At 49.3% G+C, this 17,277-nt stretch overlaps 1 protein-coding gene across 2 annotated transcripts in view; it reads left to right on the top strand.

Annotated features, from left to right (window-relative positions):
- The window catches only part of Slit1 (slit guidance ligand 1), a 147,609-nt gene that overhangs the window by 15,330 nt on the left and 115,002 nt on the right, over positions 1–17,277 (top strand). For both annotated transcript variants that reach the window (XM_087587285.1, NM_022953.2), the window contains 3 exon segments: positions 221–292; positions 1,803–1,874; positions 6,953–7,024. In XM_087587285.1, coding sequence (XP_087443411.1) covers positions 221–292; positions 1,803–1,874; positions 6,953–7,024 — 216 coding nt within the window.

The raw sequence follows: 17,277 nt of genomic DNA, 5'->3' as shown, positions 1-17,277 counted from the left end.
AGTCCCTGGAGTGGAACCTTGTTTGGGGTTTCTGCAAGCCTCAACAGTGAACCGTTTTTATTGTTTCTGCTGTAGGAACATGGGGTGCTCAAATGCCCCAGCCTATTGGGCTTCTTGGTGGGTGATGGGCTGCAGGGAGAGGGGATAGGCAAACGGCTTGAGCTGAGCCCTGGGGCCCAGACCACCATCTCACTACTCCCTTTCCCCTTTTCTCTGCCAGGGAACTCAATGGTAACAATATCACTCGGATCCATAAGAATGACTTTGCTGGGCTCAAGCAGCTTCGAGTGTTGTGAGTATGGGTTCCCCTGATGGTCTGCCTCTACCCTCACCCCAGGCTTGGGTCTGAGCCAAGGGCCTCCTGAGCGGTTGGAGTGGGGTGATGTTCTGACCCGAGAGCTTACTACCTCCCATGCGGCTGAAAAGAATGGGGATGGAGGACTTGGATGGTGCGCTCTTGGCCATTTCTCTCTCTGGGATGAAGGAAAAGCAGGTAGCATGAGAGTCTACAGGTCTCTGCTCCCTCGTGCCTTCTCTGGTGGAACAAGTCACGGCCAGGGCCTAGATCATAGCTAGCCTTCACTCAGGCTCTAGAAGCTGAATTCCTGGATCAAGGTGTTGCAGGTTTGTTCCTGATCAGGCATTTGTACACTGCGACCTTACATGACCTGGCTCATACAGAAAGTCCTCACTGATCCCTGGGTATCAGGGACCCCCTCCCCCACAAGATTACCACATCACTGTAGCCCTGTCCCTAACAGCTCTGCCTCCAAACACATCAGGGCGTTAGATTTAACATACTGGATGGAAGGGCAGAGAACACATTACACTCCACCTTCTCCAGTGGACTCCTCCTCAGCAGAGCTTCTCCTCAGCAGGGCTCTTCAGGCCTTGGTTGAGAGGGTGATGGGAAAGGAGGACAGTAGAAGACAGGTGTGACTTTACTCAGGTGTCTGAGGATGGAGATCCTGGAAGTGGTAGGCACAGCCCTGTTGATTGAGGTGGCTGACCGGCAATGGGCCATTCGATGTGCTTGTCAGGCAAAGATGAGGTGCTCATATTGAACCCCCCATGCCCCCATCCCTCTGTGCTCTTCTGATCTTGGGGAGCAGAGGCAGCCTTGGCAAACAGACATCTGACTTCAATATCTCACCCTGTTTCAAACCCTGCCTGAAGCCCATGCAGGAACATGCAACCCATCTGCTTGGGTGTGGAGAGGGGAGAACACAGAAGGAAAAGTGCTTTAGTATCTCCAGAATGACCATGCAGCATCCCATCTCTAGGGGATGCCCTCCAGTCAGATCCTATGAAGCAGAGCGTGTTGGGGGATGGGGTGGGGGAAGATGCAGAGTCCTGTAAAGGTGGTTGGTTGGCCCCGGCACCCCACTCCTTTCTTCAGCACACAGGCCTAGGCAGAATATGGTGCAGACAGTGGGGGTGTTGTCTGGCAACTGTTGCATATATATGTGTGGACTCTGTCCAGTTGGTATGGCTTCCCGCTCCCATGCTGGCCATGTCTCTTAGATACATGCTCTGGACCGAAGGACCAGAAGCCTAGCATCTTCATCAACCATAGCGGTGAACATTGGCACTGTGCCACTCTGCTACTGAGGAACCAGAGTTGGGGAATTTGTGAAATTGTGACCATTTTCATCTGGATCTATGTAGGGCCTGCCTCTCCCCACAACCCTCCGCCCCAGCCCACATTGCCCTGCAAAGTTCGTTGGGTTCTTACCTTTCCCAGCGGTTCCTAGGAGCCCTTGCCCAGCATCCTGTACCTATTCTGTCTCTTTGCCTCCCAGGCAGCTGATGGAGAACCAGATTGGAGCTGTGGAACGGGGAGCTTTTGATGACATGAAGGAGTTGGAGCGGCTGTGAGTACAGTGTGCGGGGTGGGGAGGGTGCTGGGGCGGACAGAGAGGGTATCAACAGGCTGATGTAAGGTCTGGGGTGCTTAGGAAGGGGACCCCAGCTTCGTCCTGCCTGACAGTGCATTGTGAGATCGTCATCAAAAGAAAAATGGAAACCAACATCCATCCCCACCCTCCAGGCAGGCCCCTGTTTGTCCCTAAGAACAGGTGGAGGAAAATGGAATTCCCTCCATCCACCTCTCCACTCATTGATTGGTGTGTTCATAAAGGACCTCACTGCCCCTGAGGGAGAAGCCTGGGGGAGGGCTCCCCCCAACCCCCGCATCCCCTGTCCCCCTACTCCAACCGGAGGCTTGCTGTCTTAGGCACAGGACCACCGCACAGCAGTGAAGAAGTGGCAGGGAGCTCAGAGCTCAGGGTCTGTGTGGAGCTCCTGGGTAGAGCCTCCAATTTTGAAGCTGGGTCTTGGTGAGCCGTCTGCATTTCACATTGGTGATCATGAAAAGGAAAAGGACCTGGTGGGTGAGGGTGGGGTAAGCACGTGTCTCTTTATGGAGGTCGCCCATCTGGTCCAGCAAAAATGGTTTGGATGCAGGGGTTAGGTGGGAGAGTTCCAGAGTTCATGACCAGAAAGTTCATTTCATATTAAGGAACTGACCAGAATAATAGCTAGAAATTCATATTTCTGTATGTTCTTTGCAAATTACCAAAAATTTAGAAAAAGCCATTTGGATGGAGATAAGATGTGGTCCAGATTGAAACACCATCAACACCAGTGGGGTGTGCCCGCAGCACAAAAGAGGCAGGAAAGACAGGAAGTGAAGACTGCGTGTGTGTGTGTGTGTGTGTGTGTGTGTGTGTGTGTGTGTGTGTGTGTGTGTGTGTGTAGAGAGAGAGAGACAGACAGACAGAGAGAGACAGAGACAGAGAAACACACACATACACACATGCACAGAGAGAGACAGACAGAGAGAGAGGGAGAGGGAGAGGGAGAGGGAGAGGGAGAGGAAGAGGGAGAGGACAGACAGACAGACACAGAGTAGTAGAGGAGAAAACAGGTAAGACCATTAGCTCTTACATATACCAAAAGGTGAGACAATGGGCTACTTCAGCTTCATTCTCTCTCTCTCTCTCTCTCTCTCTCTCTCTCTCTCTCTCTCTCTCTTTCTCTCTCCCTCCCTCCCTCCCTCCCTCCCTCTCTCTCTCTCTCTCTCTCTCTCTCTCTCTCTCTCTCTCTGTCTCTATCTCTCCCTTGATGTTCTCACAATGAATTTCTATAGCAATTACAGCTAACACTGAGCGTCTTCCACTGCCAGGGGCTACATGGAACCCTTGGCCCTGTGGTATGTCACCTAACCCTGAGATAACTGTGCCACAAGCAGCATTCTACAGAGGAGACACCCAGGTGTCCAGAGGCTAAGCCACAAGTGCAGAGGAGGAGATTAGATCGTTTTTGCCTTCAAGGCTTAGACTACTAATGAGTCGGACCTAATTAATCTCTCTCCTTTCACTTTCCTGTTAAAGAAAACAAAGCGTTAAACCAATAGAAAGGGGGCGTTAGTCTCATTGTCTTCTTGCAGCTTGGAAGCCTCCCCGCTCCTCCCAGGCCTTAAACCGAGCCGCCAGCCATCCAGTGCTAGGCCAGATGTTCATTTCTGTGTTTGCTTTCTATTAAAACTCTTACAATAAGGTACCTGGTTCTTCGGGGGCTGGCTTGGATCTACACCATTCCACCTCCCCTCTGCTTTTGCCAGGCCTTGGAGGGGAAGAGAAGGTGGGAGGGGTCTATGCTTGAGGAGGCGTGGCCAGTTGTACCTGCTGCTGCCACCTGAGGCCTGGCAGGGGCTTTATCTCTGCAGACCCTGTCCCTTCCATCTGCTTTCAGCTCCCTTTCCCTGGGCTGGGTCACCTAGGGGTGCCAGGTATGCACTGTGAAGCCCTTCAGTGAGCAGCCAGTGCAGTGGCCATCTGCTTGGATTTGTGGGGGACCCCGGGGGATCAGTTTGTGAAAGCTGTTGGGAGTGGGGAGTCAGAGTAGAAACAGTCTGTGAATATAGTGTTTTCAATTAAAATGGAAATGGACATTTATTGGCCCCTTTCCCAGCCTCACCCCTCCCCAAGAATTCCTCTATTCCTTTTGGTATAAGACAGTGACTGGGGTTCTGTATGGCTTTATTCATCCAAACCACACACACAAACCTTTATTTTTTTGTTTGGGTTTCTTGAAGGTAGAATGAGATTTTTTTCCAGCACCTTGGAAGCAATTTGGGTGGAGAATTAAATCTTTTTACCGAATTCAACAGCTCTTCAATTGGCAGCTCTCCTCTTTTTTTCCTCTAAGATCTTCCAAAGCAGCCAACATAATTTTCATATAGATGACTCTCTTCCCGGAGGCATTTCATTCATTTGTGAATGAAATTGATTAAATCGTGTAACCCTACTTCTGAGTACCTGTGGTGTAAACAAGTTTGAGAGCAGACATAGCTGCTTCCCACAAGCTCGCAGGAAGAGCGGATATAGAAGCAGGAGTGTGAAGCCCGGCTGGTCCTGAGGTCTAAGCCATAGCCAGGTCTAGCCTGCTGCACAGAGGTCTTGGAGCATGCTCAGTTGCCTGGGCAGTCAGTTATGGCGGACAGGAGCTGGGATGGGAGCTGCAAAAGGGCACGTTTTGGGAGCCTGCATGGCTTTGAGAGTGCTCAGGCTACCACCCTCCCCTCTTGGCATCGCAGCTCTCAAAAGGGCAACTCCATGATGTCAGCAAGCCAATCTTGGGCACCTGGTAAGAGCCAAGCTATATGGCAAGATGTGGCATTAAACATCTCCTAGTGGGGTTGCTGCAAGGAGGAAGGTGTGTGCTTGGATGAGAGCATCCTTGTCACATTTGAGAGCAGGAAGCCCACCTTTTACCCTGCTTCCATCCTGTGAGGATATCAGGAAGCATCTGCCCTGGTGCCCGGAGTGGAGAAAGGCGCAGAATGGCAGGCGCCCTCAGCTACTCTTTCCATTCTGAGGGATCCTTCTGTCTCCTATGATGAGGTTCACTCCTTCGATGTTTCCACTTTCAATTAGCCGTTGACTTCCTTTCCCTTCCCCCTTCTGAGTGTTTTCAAAAATTGAAGGCAGAAAAGTGAGAAAGTCTTGGGGGAAAACAAAACAAAACTAAACCTAGCAATTACCAGGCAGTGTAAATACCAGATTAATTTATTGGACTGGGGATAAGGGGCTGGAAGAGATCCTATGTCTGCTCTTGTTGCTTTAAGGCTTACATTGTAGTCCCTTTTCTTCCAAGGCGATGCTGTGTTTCCCTAGGAACCTGGCCATTAAAGTCAATTTCTTCCAATGGGTCCCCTAAAGCTGTAAATCTGGTGTCTGTCCTGGGCTACAACATGATGGGTCCCAGTGTGGTGACAAAGGCCATTCCCACGGATCAGATGCAAGACCACCTCGGAGGAGCTAAGCGTGGATGAGGTGGTCCTGTATGCTGTGTGGAGTTCAGTCTCTTCCTCTCCGATCAGAAGAAGTTGTCAGGGTTTCTTTGGTTTTTGGTTTTGTTTTTCTTAGCTGGCTCTTCAGTCAGTGAAAGAAAACCTGGGTGGCCTGTGTGTAGCACACTGTGCTGATGCCTTGTGGAAGACTTTTGCAAAAGTCTCTCTCTCTCTCTCTCTCTCTCTCTCTCTCTCTCTCTCTCTCTCTCTCTCCCTTTCTCGCTCTCTCGCTCTCTCTCTTTTGCTCTTTCCCTCTAAAGATTTCTGTACTTTTATCTGCTACAGTTTCTCAAAAGTAACAAGGTATCTTCCCACAGCAGGTGTGGAGCCTGTCTGTGCTCCGTCTTCCCCCAGACCCAGACTTCTGGCTCCTGCCTGCGTGTAGGATGATGCTCTCATCTGCCCCTAGAAGGGCAGTTCTCAACCTGTGGGTCGTGACCTCTTTGGGGGATGACCCACCCTTGTATATCAGATATCCTGTGTATCAGATATTTCCATTATGATTCATAACCGTAATAAAATTACAGATGTGAAGTAGCAAGAAAGTAATTGCATGGTTGGACAGGACCACGCTATGAGGAGCTGCATTAAAGGGTCACAGCGTTAGGAGGCTGAGAACTACTGCCTTAAAAACTTTCCAAGCACTACCTTAGGCATTAGAAATAAAAGCATGGCGGGGGTACGGCTCAGTTTTCTAGCGCCTTTCTCACCTGCACGAGGCCTGGATTTACCTCTCAGCACTGACATAAAATCTTTACTGCTTGGCAAGGAAAAAAGCTGCCTGGAAAGGGGCATGCTGGTGTGTATCTTTTTCCTTTTAATTTGACTTTCCCCCATTTCGATTTATCTATATATCTATTTGCTGTTGAGACAGGATCTTTCTATGTATTCTTGGCTGTCCAGAAACTCACTATGTAGACCAGGCTGACCCCGAACTCACAGAGCTTTGTCTTCTTCTACCTCCAGAGTGCTGGGATTAAAGAACACCTGTGCCACTACTCCAGCACCTGAGTTCTTATTTTTAAATAATTCAGTATCTGTCTGTCTGTCTATCCATCCACCCATCACCTATCAATCATCTATCTATCTATCTATCTATCATCTATCTATCCATCCATCCATCCATCATCTATCAATCATCTATCTACCAACAACAAAAACAAAAGAAAAACCCAGCCAGCCAGTCCAACAAACACCAATGCTCCCTGAGAGCAAGCACTGGGAAGCATTTAGATACTGGGACGTTTAGCCATCTGACCTCATTTAGGAACTAGTTCACATTTCATAAGGTCAAGGATCTAACTCCCAGCTGGGATTGTCTTGGGATCAGATCTTGGAGGGTCATGATGGGGATGATAGGAAACAAAGGAGAAAGGGCGCTGTAGATGTTTAGTTGAGAGTCTTATCCTTCTCGGTGCTGTATGGCCCAATGGGCACTCACAGGTGAACCATGCTTTAGAGAAGATGTTTGGGGGGGCTCCACTCTTGTCCTCCTGGGGCTCCATCCAGATCCTTATGATTTGGAATGCACTGCTTTCTGAGTGTCCTCTGCCATCGCCTGGCGCTTAGGTGACTCTCTCCTCTTACCTTTTCCAGACGACTGAACCGCAACCAGCTGCAAGTGTTGCCTGAACTACTGTTCCAGAACAACCAGGCTCTGTCCAGACTGTGAGTGACACATGTGGGTTGCTACCCACTGTGTGTGTGTGTGTGTGTGTGTGTGTGTGTGTGTGTGTGTGTGTGTTGGGGGGATGGAGTCAGGGCTCTGACTCTGACTCTGACCTTGGCCTCAGGCTCTATAGGAGTCTGTGTGGGAATCTGGAGGAGGGTGTGTCTGCAACTGTGCTCAGTTTGCTGCGGACCCTCTGACGCCCTCGTCGCTGCCTTTGCACGCCTGTCTTGGGTCGTACTCAGTCCACTAAACCCTTGTGAAGCTATTTCCATCTTTAGCTCCGTCTACCTTTAGAATCATGTGCTCTGGGACTGGATTTGGTATCAATGGTGTGAAGCCATGGTTTTATCGGCTGCAAAGCCGTCGTTTTATTGGCCGCCAATGCGCTCCCTCCAAGTATAAAGGACACTTGCTAATTGTTGCGCCATGATTCTCCATGGTTTTGAGTTGTTCTGCTGTCTATTCTGTTTTGTGGGATCTGGGGTTGGATGGGCTCTCAGACCACTAGGTCTTCGCTTGGCTGCCTCTGTGGTGGGGAGCTCGTTATTGGACTGCTATCTTGCATATCAGGACACTCTTTACTTTGAACCTCCCATTTGCTCTCTAATGACGAGTGTTTCTTAATTTTTCATCTATAACTACTTAGCCCAACTATGCCCTTTTGACATTGTTTTAGAGGATTTTCAAATTTTGAGTCGGGAGATTTTTGAGTTCTCTTAATGGTGGTTATTATTTTGCCAGCCTGGGGTGGGGACCTCTGCAGGGAATGGGAGACAGTCTGGGAAACAGTCCATCAAAGGTCAGATAGCCCTGGGTTTTCTCAGTGTAACCTTTTTGGAAGCCAGGATTTCTTCTTGAACTTTGTACGCTACCAGCTGAGCTGGGGTGGCCGGCCATGCCTGTCTGTCATAGCCCTGATAATGCAGGTTCCCCTGCAAGGAACTCCTGCACCTGGCACATGTGACTATGAAAGAGGCTTTACCATTGTGGAGGCAAGGTTGGAGAGGCAAAATAATATCCTTGGAGTCGATGTGAAGCGACCTTGACTCCTACCCCAAAGCTCTTCATGTTTCATACTTCAATAGGAATTTTGGAGCAAAGGTCTTCCACACTTTAACAAATATTAAGTAGCCAGACTTTGTAACCAAACCAACATATGGAAATCCACTCAAGGAGAGAGGAGCCTGAAGAAGAGGACACCTGCTCCTGGCAATCCCCTGGGCTGGGAGCCAAGGGAAGCAGTGGCCTCAAGCTCTTGTGGGGGTGGTGGTATTTCCAAGCTCTAAACTAAAGCCAGTACATCTGAATGCTTCCTGCCTTGCTTTCCAGGCATCTGTTCCTTTGCATTTGGCAGGAGGACATTTTTACGTAGGGCTATAGCCCATTGCTGGCTCTGGGCGAAGAGAGATTGTTTTCCTCAAGTCTGTCTCGCGTCCCTCCTCACTCTTTGCTTTGGTGCTGGAAATAGAACCCCGGGCCTCCGGTGTGCTGTGCACACATTCTACCGTGACACTATGCCCAGCCTCTCAGATATTTCTGAATCCCCTGTGTAAGCAAGGCACAGGAGCCAGCAGCACTCAGAAGAGAAGGCCTGTTAGCATGTTCCACCGACATCAACCAAAGACTTGAAATCATGACGGCGCCCGTGCATCCTGTGCACATCCAGCATGAGCCATCTTGAAAACCGCACCTTCTAGGGAAATGGCTGAGCAAAGTTTTATTGGTCAAGTCCTTGTTTCCTGTGCCTGGACCCCACCCAGGCGCCATGGCAGTGACTATATGGGGAACAGAGACGGGAGTATATTTTTTAAAGATTTATTTACTTATTATATATAAGTACACTGTAGCTGTCTTTCGACACACCAGAAGAGGGCATCAGATCTCATTACAGATGGTTGTGAGCCACCATGTGGTTGCTGGGATTTGAACTCAGGACCTCTGGAATAGCAGTCAGTGCTCTTAACTGCAGAGCCAACTCTTCAGCCTGAGAAGGGAGTATTTAAAGGTTTACATGCTGCTACTCTGCTTCACTCCCATCATGTTCTGCTGACATAAACATTTGATAACAAGTCCCCCAGTTGTTCTGGTCACAAAGCTCTCAGGCATGGTACCCCGAGGACTGGTAGGGGTGATGATGGGGTGGGAGGGTAAAGCATGACCATCAAGTTCCTAGCTTAAGGCGCAGCTCTCCCCCACAGCTACTGAGACGTGAGGATGTTTCTAGGTCTTTCAGTTCACTTTGCTGTCTTGCTCCTTTCTGTACCACCGAGGAGCCCAGGATGCGTCTTGGTAGCCATGACTTCATTGCTCCAACCATTTGCATTGGCCACAGTGTCAACCCTTCTTCTCCTTGTGACCACATAGATCAGATCTCTGTAGGGTCTTGGGTCCTACCTCTGGAGATTTGGGGATAGGGATTATATTGGTCCATTTTAGGCCCAACGGTGGTGGGGGTTTGTGGGGTCAGCTGGTGTTGTGATCTCACTGGAGCTGTCTCAGCTCCAGGTCCACGGCATCCCTTAAGAAGGCATGCTAAGACCAGCACCCGAGCCTTGTTTCTGGTCCCTCTGTTGACTTTCCCTTTGCTTTGGAGGGATCTGTTACTAAGCCTTTACATCTGGAGAAAATTAAAGACTTTCACGCAGATGCTCCGCTAATCAGTGTGGCAGTGGACTTGAGAGAAACCAAATGTGTTGGGGAGGGTGTGGCTGGGGTGTTCAGGTGGTACTGTCCAATTGATCTTGTCTGTGCAGCTTCTAGAAGTTAAGTGCGTCTACTGTGTGTTCTACACTAACATTCCCCTTGGTGTTGGGATAGCTTGTCCATTCCTTCCAAATGCACAGTGGATGTCCCAGAGAGGTGCTGTGTCTTGGGTCATGGAGCAGTTGGACATAAGGACTGGAATTAGACTCTGAGGGTCCATAATGAACCTGAAACTGGGCTTAAACCAGGACCTGGAATTTTTCCACCGAGTATCCACCCAGGGAGATAAAGCCCCAGCATAAAGATGCACACTGCAGTCATATTTAGAATATTGAAGAAAGCACGGGAAGAACCTTAATGCTCCATATCAGAGGAGTGGTTAGACAGATTCCAGCACAGCCGCTTGACAGAGTACTTAAGCAGTCATTAGAAACGGCCTTCATGGGAGATGTCAAATCATGCAGATGTTTGTGATATCAAAAGCCAGAGTTGTATTGATCCCTGAATTACTCTAAATAATGCTTGGAAAACGACTGCATCATTCTAGCAGGGATCGACTGCGGGTGTTTTTTTCTCTTTTGTGTTTCCCAGATGTTCTTTAAGAAGGACGTATTGTATTTATGGTAGGAAGCCTGCCAACTTTGAACAGTTATGGAAAGCCCCAGTGTCTGAATTAAAACTAACGCCGGTGGGCAGGGAGGCAGCGCTGCGGTACAATGCTCGCCCAGCACAGGAGAAGGCTCAGTGCCATAAAACCCTAAACAAACCAGTCCCAGACGCATGGCGTGGCTTCCTTTAGCCCCGTGGATCCAGCTGCTCTTTTGTGGGACCAAAATAATGTTCACGTCCCAGGGCTTGTGAGGTTGAAGAGAGATGAAAACCTTTGTGCCTTAGCACCATTAGCACTGTGGTACGGGACCGGTATCAGGAAATATTGGACATCCGTGCTGGGATTGCTCTGGGGGAACAAACCTGACTCCTATACCTCCAGCCTCAGTGACCCCGCCCTTGACACAGCTGAGTTTCCATGTTGGCTTCCCTCGTCTCTGAAGACCTGGCCTGGTCTAGAGTTGTCCTCCTTAAATTAGAATCTTAGCATCATGTCTTCACTGCACAGAGACCTGTCCTCAGCTTCTGCTTCCCACAGTTACTCTTACTTTTGTAAAGGAGGATGTAAATACCCCTGCCAAAATACGCAGAGGGGCCACAGAGGGCGGCCAGCAGAAAGACTGAAGTGTGCCTTGTGACTGTCCTCTTGGTCACATTCTTGAGTAGTGGATGGGAAGCTAGCAGAGCCCACGTAGGCAGTACTCAAACCGTAGCTAAAGTCTTTATCGTCCAATTGGGGGTCCCTTGCTTCTCCTCTTTCTTACCTTTTTTTTTTAAATTGGTGAATGTGTGTGTGCCTTGTGTGCATGTACATGTGTGCTCATGGGTTGACTGCACACGTGCACATGTGCACGTGCGGGTACGTGTACACAAGTGTGCACGTGGGTATGGAGGCTGGAAGTTGATGTCGAGCATTTTTCTCCATTACTTTCCATCTTTTGTGTGGAGCCAGGCCCTCTTACGGAACCTGAAGCTCGTCAGTTGGCTTCCGTCAGTCTAGTGAGCCAGCCAGCATGTCCCCTGTGCTGGCTGGTTCTGTGTGTCAACTTGACACAAGCTGAAGTTATCACATAGAAAGGAGCCTCTATTGAGGAAATGCCCTCATGAGACCCAGCTGTAAGGCATTTTCTCATCTAGTGATCAAGCGGGGAGGGCCCACGGTGGGTGGTTCTATGAGAGAGCAAGCTGAGCAAGCCAGGGAGAGCAAGACAGTCAGTAACATCCCTCCATGGCCTCTGCAACAGCTCCTGCTTCCTTCCCTGTGTGAGTTCCAGTCCTGACTCCCTTTGGTGATGAGCAGCAGTGTGGAAGTGTGAGCTGAATAAACCCTTCCTTCCCCAACTTGCTTCTTGGTCATGATGTTTGTGCAGGGATAGAAACCCTGACTGAGACACCCCTTTTTATAGATGAAAGTATTCAAGGCGCAGAGACTTTGGGACATGTCCAAGAGCTGAGCCAAATTTGAACCTGCTCTGTCTGTGGCCATGACCAGCAGGGCTGGTTGAACTTAGGTAGCCTTATAGGTTCAATGTGTCCACCTGTCCAGGAGGTGACAGTCTACCACAGGTGCCGTCTGAGAGATGTGTCACACCTGAGTCTCCTGTGGGGGTGGCTGCACCTGGTGGCAGGTTACCTTGGTTTGGACCAACTTTTCACTTGTCACTCAATTCTCAGAGAGTGTAGAAATGTCATTTTCATGGACTTCCACAGAGCTCAGGTTTGGGGGTAGACAGACATGTTTGAATTCTGATAACTTCTCTATAGTGGCCAATCCCAGACTTCCCTTGGTTAGGTTGGGCCAGGTGTTTGTCTGTGCCCTAACTTGTCTCCCCAGATCTGACAGACAAGAAGTTCTCTGGGCTGGCTACATCCTTTAACCCATCTTCAAATGATGATGAGAAAAGGATACTCAGGTTCTCTGGGCTCCTGTTTAGCCTTGAAGCCCTTACGCATCCACCCCGGATTGACTTCTTGGTCTCTGCAGATTTCTGCAGGCTTGGGAGGGGCAGGCAGTGACAGAGGCAGCCCGGACATCTACTTCCCATGTGTGTACATATCCCTGTCATAAAGACTACGTTAATGCATTAACAAGGCCCTGGTGGTGGGAGCCAGGCTGTGGGGTCTGCGCAGCTCTGTGGAAGAATGACTGACCCCTGCGACCCTGTCTCAAGCTGGGTTTAATTAAACTGTCAGCACTGGTCAGAAGAACAAAGCGTCCCTTCCCGCCGCCAGGGCCCAGCCCCCATCGGAGGCAGGAGGCTACTTCCCTGAAACAAATAGCTGTACAGAAAGGATCTGCCTCGCCTCCCAGGGAAATTACCCGAAGCAGAAGGTGACCTCGCTATTGCCACACGTCCAGGCCAGGAGGCAGAACTGCTTGTCCAGTTTCTGAGAAAATGCAGACAGCTGTGTGGGAAGTGCAGCTCTGGTGGAGCCTCCTTCCCGTCCTCGCTGTCCCCCAGGAGTCTTGCTAGGTGTCCATCATTTCTTAACGTTCTCTCTTTCCAGAAAGTTCTTGAAGCTTTGTCCAGAGACAGGAAGCCTGTGAGAGGCTCACGGTGTTGATGAAAAGAAGTGGCCTCGCTTAAATGGTTAGAGGAAAAGCTGGTCCAAGTAGGGTCATCTCTAGGGGACTTTCCTGCGTCTAGCACATTCTCCTGTGTCACAAAGCTCTGGGGAGTGGCCAAGAGATGACTCAGCAGGTAAAGATGCTTGTCTACGCAAGCTGGACGACCAGTCTGACCTGGAACATGGTGCAGGAGCGAACCGACTCCTGAAAGTGGTTCTCTGATCTCCACATGCATTTCATGACATGAGCCCGTACTCGTACATTCCATGCACAGACACAATAAAAACGAAAACAGAATTAAAAAAAACAAAAGCCCAGAAAACTCCAAGCCAGGAGTAGTGGTGCACGTCTTTAATCTTAACACTCCCCAGGCAGAGGCAGATGGATCTCTGTGAGTTCAAGGCCAGCCTTGTCCACATAGAGAGTTCTAGGACAGGCAGAGCTACGTAGATAAACCTTGTCTACTACCAACAAAAAACCCAAACAAGCCAGAGAAACGCTTCTTGTCTGTCAGAGCTGAGGCAGGCTAGAATAAAGACAGGCACCTGGCCCCACCTATCCGTCATGTCTGGGATTGGCCACTCTAGTGAAGTTATCAGAATTCAAACATGTCCTTCTAGCCCCCGAGCCCTGTAGATGTCCATGAAAGTGACATTTCCACATGCCACTCCAGGAGATTTGGGTGGTCCCATTTCAAACTCGTTCCCTCTTTACAAAGTTATTATTTTTTTCAGGGAATCTGTTTTAATACCTTCTGGGCTTAGAGTTGTTAGTCTCGAACAAGAATCATGAGAGTCTAGGTTTGAACGCAGGTGCATCTGATCCCAAAGCCATGGTCTTATGACTAAACTATGGTTAAACTAGAGTGAGGTGTGCATGTGCGTGCGTGCGTGCGTGCGTGCGTGCGTGTGTGTGTGTGTGTGTGTGTGTGTGTGTGTGTGTGTGTTTATAAGGATTTCAGGATCAAGGTTGCCACGAATCCTGAGCTAGTTGGGGTAGAAAGGCTCCTATCAGTAACATTATCACAGCCTTTTCTTTGGTTCCTGCTTAGGAAGGTCTTGCTCCCCCTGTGTGCTGGGGGAGGGCTTAAGTGGAGACCCCTGTTGGGTATTTACTTCTGCCTGCTCTGGCTGAAGTTGGAGAGCTGAGGGGCCAACCCTGAGAGCAGGCGATCACCTCCATAGCTCTCAGAGCACAGTCTGGGAGAATGAGTTAGCAATTACCCAGCGCTCTGGATTTGCAAAGTGCCTTCCCATCATTAAATTTGTGCCTGCTGTCAAAATGGGAGAGAACAGGGCCAGCATCCCACTGGGCTGGCTCAGGAGCCTCAGAGAAAAGGGCAGGGCGGCTGGCCTCACGTTGACAGCTGTACGCCCAGCAAGCCTCTGTGCGCAGCGTGGACGGACGTCCACATAGATCTGGCCCATGTTTTTGGACTCAGCCCAGCGCCAAACTGGCTCAGAATCATGCTGGCCTTCACAGTTATAAACATCCAGGGAGCTCCCAAAAAAGGCCTTCGTGTTGTTGGTCCTATGAGGATGCCCAGGGCGCTGTGCTGACTTGGCTGTAACACTGTACAGAGCAGTATAAAGCAGACAGAGTTCTTAAGCCAGAGGAGACAAAGTAGGGAGGTGCATGTGCAGGCAGAGGCTGTTTGGGAAGATAGGGAGTGAGAGGTTTTTTCTCTTATATTTTGAAGTCTTTACACAAATGATTATGCAAGGGTATTGAACTTTGGACAATTAGTGGACAAGGGATTTAGCTGTTCCACCAAGGAAGGCGTTTAACAAAGTTTCAGCTAGCATGGAAATATTTTTACTTTTTATTAAAAAAAATCAGTATGTGTGGGGTTGCTGATAAGAAAGGGTCTCAAGGTCGTCTGCAGATGCGTTATGGTTGTGTAGCTGGGTGTTCTTGTGGGACTCCTAACAGTGAGAGTCGGGGGAGTCTCCTTTGCCTGCTCTCGGGACCCTTTTCTTCCTACTGGGTTGCCTCGCCCAGTCTTGATATGAGGGTTTGTGCCTGGTCTTACTGTAACTTGCTATACCATGGTCAGTAGATACCCCGGGGGGCCTGCTCTTTTCTGAAGGGACACGGAGGAGTGGATCTGTGGAAAAGAGGAGGTGGGGGAGATGGGGACTGGGAAGAGTGGAGAGAGGGGAAACTGTGGTCAGTCTGTAAGAGAAAAATGAAAGAAGGATGATAATAGGAGCACTCTTAATTAATAAGCATATTTTGTAGAGATTTAACACTGAGAAAAACACGATCAAGTAAGTTGGGAAAAGAGTTATCCATGTTGATGCATGAAAACCTAGGATGTTAAGGTTATCTATTTGCTTTGAGGCAAATAAGCATAAATTTAATGTCAAAAAAAAAAAAAAAAAGGTGAAGCCATAGCTAGCTTGGAACTGACTCCACAGACCACACTGGTCTTGAACTCCTGAACTAGTCTCCTGCTTCTGCCTCATGGTGCTGGGACTGCAGGCATGTAGAAGTATGTCTGGCTTAGTGTTCAAATTTGCATATGCGTGTTTGAGAGTGTGAGTATGTGTGTGCAGATGCATATGTGCATGTATGTGCATGCAGGTGTGTGTGTGTGTGTGTGTGTGTGTGTGTGTGTGTGTTTCTGGAGGCCAAAGCTGGTGACCAGCATCTTTCTCATTGTTCTCCCTCACCTTCAGTTTTTGACACGGTTTTTCATTGAGTCTAGAGCTCACTAATCATCTAGACTGGCTGGCCATTGGTCTCTAGGCATCTACCTGTCTCTGTCCTTCTCAACCCTTCCCCCAGTGCAGTGGTTACGGATGTGTGCTGCTTTTCCAGGTTCTTTATGAGGGTACCGGGGATCTGAGTTCAGGTTCTCCAACTTACGTGGCAGGTGTTTTATTGACTGAGTCATCTCTCCAATACACACATAGAAATGCTTTTATTTTTTTTAAATTAAGTTTAATATCATTGCAACATGGAGTTGTTATATAACCATCTGCTCAGTCTTTCATGCCAGACACGTCCAACTCCATTTCTGCTTTCGGTTGTCACGGTTCCATGCGACCCCATGTCTTATGTGGGGGAACTGAGGCTCGCCGGGCTAAGCACCATGTGGCATGGCCAATTTTTGGCAGATCTGGCTGTGGGAGCAGGGGACCTGCTGGGCACACCGGCTTACCAGGCCACACAGCTTTGTCATAGAAAACCTTGTCAAGAAGAGGGAGAGAGAGGGTTTCTAGGAAGGTGGGTTTAAGTCCTGAGGAGTGTGGTAACACATGGGGGGTGGAAAAAGTGTCCGAAGATGTCACCGTTGTCCACATATACATGTAGTCCCCCAAAACCTGTCTCCTTTAAACAGTGCCTCTACCTCCCTGTTCTGCTTTCTGTTTCCAAGGACCCTCCTGTCCTATGCCACATAAATGGATTTAATAGCATTGTGCTACCAAAATGTCTTCATTTTCCTAATTAGATAATGCTCCACCCCTTGGATGCGCCACCTTCCCTCTATCCACCCAGTTCCTCCTCTAATGGAAACTGTATGTTCCTGCTTGGGGATCTTAGGACGCATCAAAGCAAAGGGTCCCAGAAGCTCAAAGGACAGCTGGTGGAGTTCCTCCGGGCACTCTGGTCTTTGCTGGAATCCCGTGGGCTATTGCATGCAGCGTGCTGTCTTTGGTTTGTTGAACCTTGCAGTGTGGGCAGACTCTGCAATCAGCCTGCAGGGTGAGAAGCCCTGCCTGACGGCTGATTCATTTGGGAGGATACATTATTGATGCAGATATTTTAACAGCCCAGCTCTTTCAGCTGCTGGGTTTGGGTGCGTGGTGAGGAAAGCTTAAGAAAAAGATCTTTTCTGGCTGGGAACCACTGTTGTGTGAGCTGTTTCTGCCCCAACTCTGGCATGCAATGGTCTGTCTCATGGCGGGGACTCCTGGATGTCCATCCACCTAGGACCTGTCTGGCTTCATTCCCAGTGTTAATGAGGAAGCTGCAGGAGCCGAGTCTTGGTCCTAGGGGGCTCAGAGTGCCCCTGTTCTTACAAGTAGTCTTGGGGGTTGCAGGTTGGGGGAAAAAGGCAGTAAAAAGACACCCTCAAGTCTCTCCCAAGGCCCTGGCTTTTTTGTACTATTTTTTCCAGAACCCTGACAGAGTGGGCTAGTTGGATCTGACCCTCACACACACCAGTATACAAGAGTGGGCTTCATGGGTCAGATTGGATCTGGTGCCAGGGCTTACTAAAAGACAGCCACTGTCAGGATAGAGTCACCAGAAGCTTCGAGGTGACAGCAGCCCGCTTCCTAGCAGAACTCTCAGACTTTGATAGGAGCTGTATGTTTCCTTTATTTAAAAAAATGTATTATTATTTTGGTGGTGGTGTGA

Source organism: Rattus norvegicus, chromosome 1 (assembly GCF_021556685.1).
Source record: "Rattus norvegicus strain SHRSP/BbbUtx chromosome 1, alternate assembly SHRSP_T2T, whole genome shotgun sequence".
Taxonomy (NCBI): Eukaryota; Metazoa; Chordata; class Mammalia; order Rodentia; family Muridae; genus Rattus; species Rattus norvegicus.
The sequence above is the reverse complement of the archived record's forward strand: the minus strand, read 5'-3'. Positions and strand labels throughout refer to the sequence as shown.